Source organism: Thamnophis elegans, chromosome 2 (genome assembly GCF_009769535.1).
Source record: "Thamnophis elegans isolate rThaEle1 chromosome 2, rThaEle1.pri, whole genome shotgun sequence".
Lineage (NCBI taxonomy): Eukaryota > Metazoa > Chordata > Lepidosauria > Squamata > Colubridae > Thamnophis > Thamnophis elegans.
Window position 1 is genome coordinate 117443281 of NC_045542.1, and position 15768 is coordinate 117459048.

Consider the following 15768-nt stretch of genomic DNA (forward strand, 5'->3'; position numbering starts at 1 on the left):
TTAAATTATATTAAACAAATGTCCTTGAAGAAGAACAATCTTAAACCTTGTTATTTATTTAAATATAAATTGATAAATACATTGAAGAAGGAAACAATCACTATATTACAGGTAGTCCCTTACTTATGACCACAGTTGAGCCCAAATTTTTCATTGCTAGGCAAGACAGCTGTTAAGTGAATTTTGCCCCATTTTATCACTTTTCTTGCCACAGTTGTTAAGTGAATCACTGCAGGTATTAAGCTAGTAATATGGTTGTTAAGCAAATCTGGCTTCCCTGTTGACTTTGCTTGTCAGAAGATTGCAAAAGGGGATCACATGACCTCGGGACCCTGCAGCTGTCATAAATACATGACAGCTGCCAAGCATCTGGATTTTGGTCATGTGACCATGGGGATTCTGCAATAATCATAAGTGTCAAAAATGGTCATAAGTCACTTTTTTCAGTGCCATTGTAACTTCAAATGGTCAGTGAACTTCTGTTAGTTGAGAACTACCCATACTACTTTTGGGATTTATATGTGAAACAGATCCAGTTTAGGTTGCTTAGCTAGATATAAAGAGGTTAGAGTAAAACTATCCTTTTTTCTCCAGTGTTTGCTTTGAGTAAGTCCCTCTAGCTCAATAAAGTGAACTATTTTTGAAATTCCTGTCTGTTTATTAAAGTTGTCTTTCATCTTCGTAGATACCAGGACGGTAGAAATATAAAATACTACGATCAATTAAAAATGTCAGTAATTTCACTGGTCCATAATTAAACATCTGGATAAATGAAAAAGTATGAAATCAATAGTTGCAAAATTGGTGCTGACGGACAACTGAGAAAACAATAATTCCTTTAACCACAATAAACCACATTTCTCTGATTGTCTTTGGCTACAGAATACAATTATTTAAAGCTGTTTTAGACTTTAAACAGCAGTACAGCATTTTGAATGGGTCATGGAAAAAAAACCTAGATAGCTAGTACTTTATACTAGTACTTTGTTCCATTATTACTCCAAGTGGCACAGAATATAAATTCAAAACAATAAAACATACTATAAATTGTATTGTTTCTTTTAAAACTTGGGTACCTGCATTTGCCCTGGAGCTGATAAAAAATTAATCCCGAATTTGGGGGAGTCTAATTTTGCAAAATGGTTTTTTTTGCTCCTCCCAACAGTCCAAATCCTGAATACTTAACACAAACTAAAACTGTTTATTAAGAGGGAGGGTCAAGTTTTCAAATTGGGTACAGAATAAGAGACATAAGAGTTAAACAAGAGAAAACATTGATCATAAGTAATATTCCACAAGTGGCAAGTTAATGAGTTTCATCACCCTCATTCTCAATTGAATTTGTATGTTTCTTAATGTTTGCAATCATATTCAAGGACTTCCAGAATCAATTCACTATTGTTTAATTGTTTAACGTGATCCTCAATGTCCAATGATGGATGTGGAAGAAGAAGAGGAGGAGGAGGAGGAGGAGGGGGAGGAGATTGTTTAATTGCTGAAAAAGCTCATTCTTGTACAGTAAAACAAGAGAAATGACATTGGCTAAAAAGTTCCCTGAGCTTCAAAAGGAGGCATGAGTGTCGTGTTAAGATGCTAAAATCAGTTTTATGAACAAGCCTATGAATCCGGATTGATAATATTAAAGCAAAATAAATAAATTCTTAAGTCTGGCTGTTCTGTTTAGATTTCTGCATGGCAGTTATTATTTTGGCTGAAAGGGAGATAGAATACATATTAAATAACAATAGCCATTAGATCCCTAAGTTTTTACTGATTGTATTTCTGTATGTTTTGTACTATCTGAAATTTTCAGGTAGTTTTACCAGCCCAACTTTGTTTTTAACTATATTTTTATACCTTTATTATTTTTACAAACAACTCAAAGCGATTAACATATCCAACACACCCTTCTCATTTTATTTTCCCCACAACAATCCTGTGAGGTGGGTTGAGCTGAGAGAGTGACTGGCCCAAAGTCACCCAGCTGGCTTTCATGGCTAAGGCAGGACTAGAACTCACAGTCTTCTGGTTTCTAGCCTGGTGCCTTAACCACTATACCAAATTGGCTCCTTAATGGGTTATTGTGAGCTGCTCAGAATGATTGTATGAGATAGGTGGCCAAGTAAGTCCTTTAAATAAAAAGAACATAAGTATGATAAGGGTAGAGGTGGCATATTTCCAGAGAGTGGGCACCATCATAGCAATAGCAACAGCAGTTAGACTTATATACCGCTTCATAGGGCTTTCAGCCCTCTCTAAGCGGTTTACAGAGTCAGCATATTGCCCCCCCAGTCTGGGTCCTCATTTTACCCATCTCGGAAGGATGGAAGGCTGAGTCAACCTTGAGCCGGTGAGATTTGAACCGCTGAACTTCAGCTAACAGTCAGCTGAAGTGGCTGCAGTACTAACCACTGCGCCACCTCGGAAAAGACATGCCTCCTTGGTCCCCTAAGATGACATGGTTCCCGCCCTATTGGAGTTGTAGGACTGACATATACCCATGGAAGAAGGTGGCCCAATAATAATCCAGTCCTATGCTGTGTGGGGCTTTATAGGTGGTAACCAGCATTTAGTGTAGATTGCAGAATTACAATATTGAGTAACTAGTCTTGCCACTGCATTTTGGACAAGACTTGTCTGGAATTAGGTGTTTTTAAAGGTATGTAAAAAAATTAAACTGGAGGACGGAGAACCACTGTAATTATTAAATTGATCATTTTGCACACAAACACACACACACTGTTGTAGGCATTAGCTAGCCCTTTGATTTTGAATTTAAACAATTGAATTTTATTGTTTTCATGTTTAGTAAATATTGAAAGTTTTCTTTATACTGGTTGCTATGGTGATACAAGGCCAAGTCCCTTTACAGATTAAGAAATAGATTCCTCCTAAACCTACAATTAGCTGCTTCACGTACTCAAACAGATAACAAATATTCTATTATTTTGCCTTGGAGGCAGTTAGCTTTCATTATAATACAACAGCTAAATGTTTGTGCTTTGAATGTGCCTTGCATTTTGAAACTTCAATTTTTATTCCTTTTTAAGGTGCTATCAGGAACAACAGAATCAAATAAATGACATTTATATTCATTATGACTTCATAAGCATTCTGGTTGCCACACATGGTACCAGTATCTCAAATATAATTGTTATTTTGGGTTGGAACAGACAAAATGTTCCTCCTTCCACTTTTTAAAATCTATTTTTAATTGCAAAATTTGATGGATCCATTTTAATTAGAAAAAAAGAAGCTTTATTGTGTAGTGCACAAATGTTTGGAAGCTCAGAAGCAAGAAAGGATGAAATGCCTTTCATCAGAGGTAGAAAGTATTTCAATGGAAATCTCCAGTAACAACTGGATTTTATCAGTTACAGAACATTATGTTTTATCTCAGTATGTTCAGTATCAGTAACTATTATGTTTGTCTCAGTAGTTGACAGTACATTTTAGAATTAAGTGAATAATTAAATAGTCACAATTTTATCAAATGATCTTACTTTACAGAGTTAACATTATGAGAAAGAAAATGGGAGAATTATGCCACCTTTTGCTCTTGAAGAAAGATAGGGTATAAATTAACAAACCAATAATGTATAGTAATGAGACTCAATACACAGCTTGTAACAATCTGTCAATATTTGGAAGGCCACAAGTTTTTTATGCCCACAGATTTTATTTAAAATTGTATGCAAGTCACTTCAATCATTTATTCAAAAAAGAGACTAACTTTAAGAGGAAGCAATTTGGAATATTAACTACCAGTTAATTCATGTATAATTATTTATTATCATTTTCTCACTTTTATTTTTCTCTTTGCACCCAGTCTCATTTTTGTTAATGAATTGCAACCTTCTAATAGATATTCTGTAGAATTGCATTTAATGCCAGTGTATAAAGCATTCACTGCAATGCATGCTTCTCTGAATATTTATTAATTAAATTTCTATATTCCCCAACTTATTTTTGCAGCAACTCTGGGAGGCTTATAAAACGATGCAATATTTAACAAGCAATATTTAAATACTAAATAATTTTAATAGAAATTATTGGAAGACAAGTCATGTGTTTTTAATGCTTTTTTTTTGGGGGGGGGCTCCAATTATTTGCTTTCCATCTGTAGGAGTTCTGTGTAATGGAGGAATTTGATCCAGATATTAAAGCTGAAATTTCATTCAGGTAAATGAAAATAAAAAGCAGGCTGGCTTGTTTTCTGTCCCTCTACTGGTGACTTGTAAACTTACACAGGATTTGCAAACTATACAGCGCCAATGGATAGCAATGACTTGGTTTTGATAGGTTATGTGAAACAAACACAGAAATAGCATCGCAAGCAAGTTTAGTCTTGCTGAAAAGCAATTAAAATTTGCAGCCGGCATATATCTCCACATTGAGATACAAGCCGCCTCCGTCATCTGAAAAAAAAACCTAAATTTCGGATGCGTCTCATCTCCGGTCCAATCGTTGACACAAACATAACCTGAAGTCGGTTCAGTTTGTGGGTCATTTTATCTATTTTAGCTTAATAGCAGCAGCAGCAGCATCCCTGGAGGGGAATGTGGAGAAGGAAGACTACGACTTCCAGCATGCTTCACGGCCGCCTCCAAGACCGCGTAGCGCTATTGGAGACTTTATCCGCGCTCGCCAACCAGGAGCCAATTTATAAAGCGGGTGGAGCGAAGCGTGCTGTCTGTGTAGCTGTCTTGATTTTGAACTCTCCTCTGAGTTTTCTGTTTTTCCCCCCGGGTGCCGCTATGGGGGGAAGCGGGAGCACCCAAGGCAGCAGGAAGGTGTCCTTCGAGCTGGACGAGCAAGAGCAAGTGCGGGTGCTGCAGGGCATCAGAGTGAGTGGAGGTTCACCCTTAGGAGGGTGGGAGGAATCCAGAGGGTGGAGTGGGTGGACGGCGTCAGAGGGGAGGCGTGTGGGTGCTAAGCGGCAGGGTTTGAATTGTAGGTTCAACCTTGCATGATTTCTCACCCTTGCCTGCTTTAAGAGGCGTGGACTTCAATTCTCCTGCCAGCAAGATATCTATTGCTATCCATTGACATGGCTTGGGAATTCTGGGAGTTGAAGTCCAAAGCCGCCAAGGTTGAAAAAAAAAACCTGTTCTTTTTCTAACCAGGTCCTAATAAAAAGAATTTATGGTTTTAAAAGAAGTGTATCTTGCCGACTTTGGCTTTGTTATTACAAATGGTAATAACAAGGTTTCTGTCCCTGTTGAAATGTGGGAAAGAGCTTAGTAATAATCCTCATGACCTTTATACCACTTTTCAAAAGAAAGTACTTTTTGAATGACTTGATGGAAGGTTTTGTTTTTTTAACCAAGGGCTACTGAAACCAGCTTTAGCATTTGTTAGATTGAGAAAGCACCTTGGGAAAAGATCAAATTCCTTCCACCCTCTGGTTTATGAAAAATGATAGGCAAAGGTGGTAACCCTTAGCACACTTTAGCAAGGTCAAGCCAAAGTCCTGAAAAATATGTGGTTGTGTCTCGAGAAAGAAAAGACTTGAATCCTTTAATGTGCAAATAGACGCAAATCTATGTTCAGTAAGGCCTCTGAACATTTTAAATGTATATTCTACATAGGAAATATAACTATGTACTTTCTGGAACAATGCATGCATATTAGAAGTAGGGAAAATCAATGTCTCCAACAGTTTATGACCACACAACTCAAACTAAATTTAAATTGTATTTTAAAAATATGATTTGTTTAGATAATAACTGTAGATTTTACTTTTTCTCTAGAGGACAAAGAGCGTAATGGAGCATATACAGTATAGATTGTATAAATAGCAAGTCACTGATCATTCCAAAATTAAGAAACAGAAGTTTAAGTAAACCACTGACAGATTTAATAACATGTTTTTAATATAAAAGCATGAATGTAGAAGTTAAAACTCCAATGCCAGATACCTCAAGAAAAAGCAGTTTTGGAAGGAGTCAGTTTGAAATGAAGAACTGACTACATATTTTTTCACTGCTGTGCAAAAATTCAGGGTGGAGGGTAAACTCCAGGATTAAAGCTAAGGGAAAAGCTGAGCATTCTTTCCTGAAACTTTTTTTTATGGAAGTAATTGCTGGAATTTTTTTGCATGTACATTTATTTCAGAATTTGAAATTCCTTAGTTGTAAAAAGCCAACATCCATCCATCCATCTCCCCTCTTCATCCACAGAATTAAAACTCAGAAAAAATTATATAAAAAGTATAATTGTCATGTGGTCAAAAGAGAAACAATCACTCACATCATCCCCATCCTAGAGGGGCTGACTCTAATTCAAGAGCTTAGAAGAAAAACACTTTTTAGGGCTCTCTTGAAAATGCATAGGTGGGAGCAAAATAAGAACAGCTGAGAAGCTGCATAAGAATGCAGGCATTACAAGAGGGGACATTGCTTGCCAGTTGTAAAAAATAAGTGGTCCCTGATTTTAACCCTTGAATTAGGATTTTACTCTAGGTCAGTGATGGCGAACCTTTTTCGCCTTGGGTGCCAAAAGAACGCACATGTTATTGTGTGCGCTTGCATGCCCATTCACATAATTTAATGCCCCCCCCACGCATGTGCATGACCCCCTGTCCCCCGCACATGCACACACAGCTTTCTAGGACCCTGGGGAGTGTGAAAACGACCTCCCCAGGCCGCCCTGGAGGCCCTCCGAAGGCCAGAAACAGACCGTTTTCCTACTTCTGGAGGTCCCGGTAGGTCCGTTTTTCACCTTCCCCAGGCTCCAGAGGCTTATTAGGTTCCTGGGGAAGGTGAAAAAAGCCCAACACGCAAACCGGAAGTTTGGGAATGGGCTTCTGGGTTGCCCGTTTTCTCCCTCCGGAGGCTTCAGGAGGCTTCCCTGGAGCTAACAGAGCAACGCCTTGCATGCTCTTAGAAATGGCTCTCCGTGCCACCTGTGGAACACGTGCCATAGGTTTGCCTTCACAGCTCTAGGTCCTAGTATATTAAACTTAGGAGTCCTGGGAGTTGAAGTCTATAGGATTTAAAGCTTCCAGTGCTGGACATCTCTGACTTAACAACTATTACATGCCAGTAAGCCTAAGAAAATATCTCAATTTATATCTGCTTATATACTGTTCATGACAAATTAATAACAGCTTTAATAAGACTAGTCAAGCATATGATTTATTTTGACCAGTCAATAATTATTTTATGTGTTTGTAAGTACTTTTGTATTACAACTAACACTGAATTTCTTGTAAGTACCATATGATACTGTGAGTCTTATTTTCCTCCATGGTATATGACCCATGCTAAAACAGAATTTATTGTTTCAGGTTTTGGATTAATAATGTTTATGAATATATCCATTGTAATTCATAAACCATGACAATTGTATTTATCACTAATCAAAACATAACTTTTAAGAAAATGTGTAACGTAAACTTTCTTACATTCCCACTATTTTTTTTATTTGGGCTAGCTTTCTGAAGATGTAGTAAATAGAATGAAGGAAAAAAGCCAACCTAAACAAGACCAGCAATCTCAAGAAAAATCTAAGGTGTTCACAGGTATTGTGTGCCTTTTATTTAAGGGATGACTTATAAATTAATGAATCTGTTTCATACTATTAGAGACATGTTCTATGATGAAATATTATTTACATTAATATATGATCCCCTCACAGCTGTAATAATATGCTTTGTTAGATTTTTTTCAAACTTTGTAATAGCCTTTTTTGTTGTGAGAATTCTGCATTATTCCTGTTGGCACTCTGGAAGGTTTCAGCATGTTCATAATTCATAAGCAATTTATTTACCCAATATTTTAGATTTCACAGATTTGCTTTTTTGTTTCTTCTGAAATACAGTAGATATTTTGTAATTTAGCTGAGTGTCTTTGTTTTTTTTTGTCTTTATACCTCCTATAAAAACAAAATGGGAAATTTATTTTTATATAATAAGTATTTATTTTCATTTGTCCAGGGACGTGTCCACCTACCACAGAAAGTTTGGGTCAAAAGCCTTCTGAAGCAAAGGAGGAACTGTATAAGAGGTATGATGTTTAAGTCATTACTTTGATGGTTTTGTCCTCTTAAAATTCTCTTTAAAATGTATTTTAAATTTTATTCTGTCAAAACTAATAGAAGAATGCACACATACAGCAACATTAACAGTGTAATAACAGTGTAGAGTAGCAATAACATTAATTTAAAATAATAGAAAGTTCCTGAAAAAAAATCACAAACAGAATTCTCCTTCCCCAAGATGACTAGATGCTAGAAAGTCTTTTCTTGTCCTTTGTTGAAAAAATCCTAAATGTTAAATAGGAGAGGAGAGTGACCCAAGCACTGTGGAGTCCAACATTACAGGGACCTTTCTAGGAATCAACCTTTCTCCCCACAAACACCAACTGAAATTGGGCAAAATAAGAAAGGAGGAAAACCACTCCAAAACAGTGCCTCCCATTTCCAATCCCTGAACCTGCTTCAAAAGAATACCAAGATCAATGGTATCAAAAGCCACTGAGAGATCTAGAAGGCCCAGGATGGTTGCTGCACCCTTATCCTGAGTCCTCTAGAGATCATCCACAAGTGGTACCAATGCCATTTTGGTCCTCTACTCCCAGACTGAAAAGGAGCCAGATAATCTCCTTCATCCATGGTGCCCACTACCCTCTCAACAATTTTCTTCCAAAAGAAAAGGTTGGAGACTGGACAAAAGTTATCAAATATGGTTGGGTTCAAGGGTCATCTCTTGAGAAGATGCCTCCTTTAACGTGGGGGGTAGTTTTAGTCCCTTTTATCCCCAGAGCTAGGGTGGGGCTTCGTTAGCGTTGGCTCTTCCTTCCCAAAAATCAGTCCTTGGATTTCCATTGCTCTCCTTTTCTCTGACTTGTGCACATCCTCGTGTCAGGCACTGGACCCAGCTGTTCCTTCTCTTCCTCATCAGTCACCTTCAGACCTGGGGGCTGTTGACTCTCCATCTGAGGCTGACAGACGGCCCAGATTCCGCCTCTGTCTCTCTCTCTGCCAAATCCACTCCCACTTCCCCCTTGGAGCTCTCAGGTTGCCTTGATACTGACCCTGACTCCCATGCCTCCTCCTCCTCTGATTTGGCTGTTGGAGGAGCCAGTGGCTGACAGGCTATAACATGCTGGACACAGTGTGAATGGAGAAAAGCTCTTTGCTGCTCTTACTACCACAAGATAAATCCTAATGAACACATGTATCTGGTTGACAAAAGCATTGGTCATCAAGTCCAACGCTTTTGTCAAATGGTGGGAGTTCTGCTTGGACCTTTGCTGGGAGCTCAACAGCAACTAAAACAACCACACTGAAGCAACATCTCATCCCAAATAGAGTAGCGATAGCACTAGCAATAGCACTTAGACTTAAATACCGCTTTACAGTGCTTTGCAGCCCTCTCAAAACAGTTTACAAAGTCAGCATGTTGCCCCCAACAATTTGGGACCTCATTTTACTGACCTCGGAAGGCTGGAAGGCTTGAGCTGGTGAAATTTGAGCTGCCAAATTGCAGGCAGCTGACTGTCAGCGGAGGTAGCCTGCAGTGCTGCACTCTAACCACTGTGCCACCACTGCTCATAAGAGTAAGAACTCTAGAAGTGTATTTATATTGTATATTGTATATTACTTTATAGACTAATAGACTTTTACCTGGACTAAGTATTAAAGGTATATTTAGAAGGGTGGAGAGCCATAGTCTGTTGGGAGAACAATAGCCTTTTGTTGGGGAAGGTGTATGGCTGCAATAAAGTATAAGGCAAACTGTAAGATAATCCAAAATCCTGATAGGAATTTTAGTTAATGGCAAGCATTTTAAATTGGGCCCAGTACTTTGATTGTACAGAGTATTCTGTATGCTGTAACTGGAGTAGAGGCACTAGCTTCTGCTTGCTACTTCAATAGGAACCACAAATCTCAGAGACTCTGCAACTCACAATTCCTTTACTATAGGGAGTACAGCCCTATCTAAAACTACAACTGAAACTGAGCCCTATTTTTTTTTCTTTGTATGTTAAGACTGGAGTAATCTGGTTAAAACATAATGCAAGTTTATTTATTCTCATTCCATTACATGAATAAATTGAGCACTTTGTAAAATACCATTCCTGGCAGAAAATCTTACAAATTTCACTATATATGACGAGAAAATATCAACTATCAAGTATAAAAAAATGACAATGGAACACAGTGGGTTCTCTTAATATTTATAATATCTACATTTAGATTATAAACCAATATTTCATACTTTATAATTTACATAAAAACTGGCTGAGCATATTCATTTTGACTGATGTTATGTTTTTAGAGTTATGGTGCTGTAAAATAATTTGTCAGTTTTAAAAAATATTTCTTTGTTAATTATAAAGCCTCATTTTAAGCCAAAGAAACAGTATAAATATTTCACAATTCAAGCTTCTACAAATTGTTTTACATATTTTATCCTTTTCCTTGGAAAACCATTGAACATTAGAACTGGCCATGATCATCCCATATGTTGACTGGGTTTTTCATTGCAGTGGAATTTAATTTCTGTTGCTTTCTGTAATGTACAGTGATGACCTACTGACACCAGTTCGTGGATCTAGCAAGACTTATTGTTAGTTGCGAAGTCATGTCCGACCCATTGCGATCCCATGGACAACGTTCCTCCAGAAATTCCTGTCCTCTACCATCCTCTGGAGTCCATTTAAGCTCACTCCGACTGCTTCGATGACTCCAGCTACCTCATGCTCTGTTGTCCCCTTCTTTTGCCATCATTAGGCTCTTCTCCAGTGAGTCCTTCCTTCTCATTAGGTGGCCAAAGTATTTGAGTTTCATCTTCAGGATCTGGCCTTCTAAAGAGCAGTCTGGGGAGATCTCCTCTGGGACTGACCGGTTTGATCACTTGCAGTCCGAGGACTTGCAGGAGTCTTCTCCAGTGAAGAGAAGTGTTCTATGGTCCAACTTTCACAGCCATCCATTGCAACTGGGAAAAACATAGCCTTGACTATACACACTTTTGTTGGCAGGGTGATGTCTCTGCTTTTTAGTATGCTGTCTAGATTTGCCATAGCTTTCCTTCCCAGGAGCAAGCGTCTTTTAATTTCTTGGCTGCAGTCCCCAACTGCGGTGATCTTAGAGCCCAGGAAAGTAAAATCTGTCACTACCTCCATTTCTCCCCCATCTATTTGCATCTCATAATTTGAGAACTTTTAGCTAATAGCTGCTGATCATTTTCTTCTGTACAGGTATGAACAAGAGCAAGCAATGGTCCAAGAGGAACTACTTCGATTGGCAAAAAGGGAGAAGGAGGCAGCCTGCGAGAGCCGGGATGCTGCCCTCCAACAGGAGAGAATCAGTGCCCGAGACGATAAGCAGAAAACACCCCACTTGGTGAGTACATACGGTACCAATTCCTCAACTTCCTGGAATAAAATTTGTCAAAGGGTTCCCCCCACCTCTCTTTTCATGATTTTAGCATTGCAAAAATATTAGAATATAAAGTCTGCTTTTTTTCCTGTATTCAGCTCAAAATTTTAATTCCTCCCTCTCCCCATCCTTTCTATAGTTCACCTATTGTTTGCTTCTTCATACCCTGAACCTATTTCAGTATCTGCCACCTGATTCCAGGAATAGACATGCATTGATTGAGGAATTCATTTAATTTATTAGATTAATATGCCACCTATTATCCAGGGGTTCAAGGTGTGAAAATAGTCCCCTGTTTTTTTCCCCACAACAGCCCCCCCCCCCCCCCCCGAGGGCTTCTGCAGTGGGCAGGGGACTAAAACCCAAGTCTTCCTATTGTTGGTCCAACATTTAGCCACTGGTTCACAGTTTCAGAGGGCTTCTGGTACCCCTTCCTTCTCTGAAGCACTTTTTTGTCATTGAATATAAAGTGGCGCACAGTCCTAGTACTTTTGTAGGCTTCTGAGTATAAATAAATAAACAAACAAATAAACAAATAAATAAATCAAGCTCAACTTATTTAATTGCAAGCATATTTTAAAATACACTAGTCAAAGTAAAGAGAGCACCTTGTACTGTAGCTTATCTTGATGACTATTCTGCGATAAAACAATTTAGAGTGTAAAGAAAGTCATATTTCTGCTAGACCTATCTAATCTGATGAGAAATACTAGTTGTAACTAGGGGTCACAATGCAGAAGGTGTCAAACCAGTGTGATTAGACATGAAGAATTAAACACATGCAAAAGCGGTAATATCTCAGGCAGGGAAAAGGTGGGTAAGACATCATACGTGGCAACTGCGCTGTTAACTCTATTATCACTATGTAAGTGCTAATTTTTTTTTCTTGTGTGAAAAGTAATTATCAGGTTCTTATACAAAAAAAATACTATGAATTGTTGCCAAATTCACAGTTTATGATTAAGCTACCAAGGAATGCCTTGCTTGATCCTGTTTATGGAACATTTTCTTAAAGTAACAGGAGAAAGTTCAAGAAACACGCATGCCACTGAGAATGTCATGAATGCTGCTAATTCATTTCAGGAACCTCAGTATAACAACTATATTTTTTTGCAGACAGATTTCTAAACCCAGAGTTGCTTTCGAATAATACAGACAATAGAGTGAATTAATAAATAAAATATAACATCTTGATAAAAATCAGATAGTATAATAGAAAACATGTAGACAAATGAAGATTTATTGAAACACACTGATAGACTGACTCAAATATATATGACTAAACTGTGGTTTTGTGGCATGAAATCATTGGGCAAGGTATCTGGGCTAGTAGCATTTTGTCTGTCCCTCCCAATTAATTCTGCCACAAAATAGTCAAATTCTAACATAGGATTTCCCCCATTTTTCAATCATCTTTTATGAACATGTACCATAGCAAAGATGGTAGAGGAAACTTAACTGAGATTAGTCTCTCGTGCCAGGAAGTTGAAATTCATGACATGAATTTCATGACATGACATAGGGACCATGGCAAATACCATATTTTTCAGAGTATAAGATGCACCGGAGTATAAGACGCACCAAGATTTTGAAGAGGCAAATTTTAAAAAAAGTTTTTGCACTTTGCAGACCTCCCCAAAATGGCCTGTTTTTCGTGAAAACGGGCCTGTTTTTTTCTAAAAAAAAAGGGCATGCATAGCCTTTAGGAGTCTTGTAGGGCTGGGGGCTGGAGAGGGGAAAAACGAGCAAATAACTGCCTATTTATCACTCATTTTTGCCCTCCTAGCGCCCAGGAACACTCTGGAAGCCTCATAAAGGCTATGCACAGCCATTTTTGCAAAGGGGGCGGGGTTTCGGGAAGCCAAAAATGCTGTATTCAGTGTATAAGACACACCCAGATTTTCACCCTCTTTTTTGAGGGAAAAGGTGCGTCTTATACTCCGAAAAATACGACAGATTGCTCTTTTGGTGCTACTTAATAAAAAAAGTAGTTGAAAAAAATGACAGATCTCCAACATAGTACAGCATAGTATATAGTATAGCAGTGTATTATATTGTAAGGCTGTAGGAACATATACTGTATGTGAATGGTTTTATATAAAATAATTGAAAAATGCTTGTACACAGATTGTCTTCATTTAGCCAATGGCAAAATGGTTGCTAGGTGACAGTCACTAAATTAACCACTTGATTGGGAGAGAAAGAGATGCAGACATCACTGATTGCTGCCAACTCATTTATATAAAATTATTTTGTGCAGCAACACAAGTGTTACTCTCATTTTGGTGTGGATTGATGTTAGGTGTAAAAATGTTGGCTGAAAAATGATTTTTTTACTACTGTTTACTATCATTTATTACTCTTGTATTTGTAGTCACTATACAAGGCAGTTGCTAAACAAAGAGTACCTACATGCCTTATCCAGATGTTGTAATATCAGGATACAAATTCTGAATTTCACAGTTTATAATCTTGGGTAAACCCATAAAGTTTGAATGGTACATGTTTTAAGTATAGCAGTCACAAAATAAAAAAGCTATTTATTTACCATTGTTGGAAAGCATGTTAAAATAATCTGTATTAACGAGAGTATTAACTGTAATCCAGACTGATTAATATGGATTTAGTAATTCTCTTATGTGAGAATCTTTAATACAAATCAACAAGGTTTTAATGAAAAAACATTTTAAGCTGTATTAAACACTGCCCATGAATGCATTTTTGTATTGGGGCATGGTTACTAAATTGACACTAAAATTAATGAAACTTGGATGCATAGATTATTCAGAAAAGCCAATGCTAATGTTGTTCAAGCTTCATTCAAATACTCTGCAGTTATTCATTAGGGTAATGGCTTGGCTAGGCAGTGGCAATAGCTTTTCATAGATTTGGAAAGTGCTTTTATAGAATTTTTAGTGTCTATGCTTACGCTGTGGTGTGTAAATAAACAAATTAAACAGAGGTTTACAGCAGCTCAGGATATACATTATGAAACTATGTGTGTGTGTGTGTGTGTGTGTGTGTGTGTGTGTGTGTATGTATGTATGTATGTATGTATGTATGTATGTATGTATGTATGTATGTATGTTTGTTTGTTCAACTCAGAGATGGTATTCAGCAGGTTCTGACCAATTCTGGAGAACCGGTAGCGGACATTTTGAGTAGTTCAGAGAACCGGTAAATACTACCCCTGACTGGCCCCACCCCCAGTAGGTTTGCCCTACCCCCAGAAGGTTTACAGTAACCTTCCCCTGGAGTGGGGAGGGAATAGAGGTTTTACAGTGTCCTTCCCCTGGTGTGCGGTTGGAATGGAGCTTTTACAGTATTCTTAATGACGGCTACCTGAGTTGTGGAGGCAAACATCTCCGTTCTAGCTGCAATTTCAAAACAGCTATTTGCCGACGTTGTGGTAGACAAGGGCATTTGGCTGCTGTATGCCGCACTAAATTGCAACAGACATAACATCCTGGCTCTCACTACAATAAAAAGACCCAAGCCAAGAGAACGTCCCCATTGCAACCCAGCTGTGCTACCGTGACTGGTGATTCAAACCAAGACGCACAGGATGTCCAAATCGCTTCTGAATGTTGCCCTAAAACCTCTAAGTTTTTCCTGACCATTCGTATTGAGGGAAGTCCTTGTTGGATGGAAATCAACACAGGGTCCACCAAATCAATCATTTTGTGGCCATGCTTGCAACAACTAGTGCTGTCCCTCCGCAGAGAGGAACTTCAAAAGTCTACTTGCTGCCTGCGGAATACCAGCGCAACCTGGTTCCTGTCCTGGGTCAAGCCTCTGTCCTGGTGGAGCACAAGAATTTCAAAGATCATCTCCCTATCGTCGTGGCCAAGCCGCTGGCTTCGCTTCTAGGCATTGACTGGTTGCAGCCTTTGGGACTCACTGTAGAAGGATTCCCTCTGCTACAGGGGCTGAGGACTTTGAGGACCTAACTAGTGAATTTGCTGATGTTTTTGCTGATGTTTTGGGTAATTACAAAGGCACCCCCATTTCTTTGCCATTAGACCCCAGGGTTACCCCTGTACGATTGAAGGCCAAAGTGGAGGCTGAATTAAATAAGCTAATAGCTCAAGGAATTCTTGAGCCCGTCGACCATGCACAGTGGGAAACTCCCATCCTGTGAAGGCCGACTGATCGATAAGAATTTGCTCTGACTATAAATCAACGTTAAATAAAGCGCTAAATTGGAATCCATATCCCGTCCCAGTAGTGCAACACCTGTTGCATTCGTTGGGAGGAGGCAGTATTTTTGCCAAATTTGATATGGCTCAAGCGTACCAGCAATTGCCTGTGGACCAGCAGTCAGCTGATGCTGAGACAATTGTTACCCATAGGGGTGCCTTCCATTGTAAGAGACTACAA

General features: G+C 38.5%; 1 protein-coding gene across 1 annotated transcript in view; it reads left to right on the top strand.

Annotated features, from left to right (window-relative positions):
• The first annotated feature begins 4658 nt into the window (after nucleotides 1–4658).
• CHCHD6 (coiled-coil-helix-coiled-coil-helix domain containing 6) overlaps nucleotides 4659–15768 on the top strand; it is a 251929-nt gene continuing 240819 nt past the window's right edge. Inside the window, exons 1-4 of the mRNA XM_032210720.1 lie at nucleotides 4659–4847; nucleotides 7438–7525; nucleotides 7940–8009; nucleotides 11208–11352. Coding sequence (XP_032066611.1) covers nucleotides 4758–4847; nucleotides 7438–7525; nucleotides 7940–8009; nucleotides 11208–11352 — 393 coding nt within the window. The 5' untranslated portion in view covers nucleotides 4659–4757. The remainder of the gene's footprint in view (nucleotides 4848–7437; nucleotides 7526–7939; nucleotides 8010–11207; nucleotides 11353–15768) is intronic.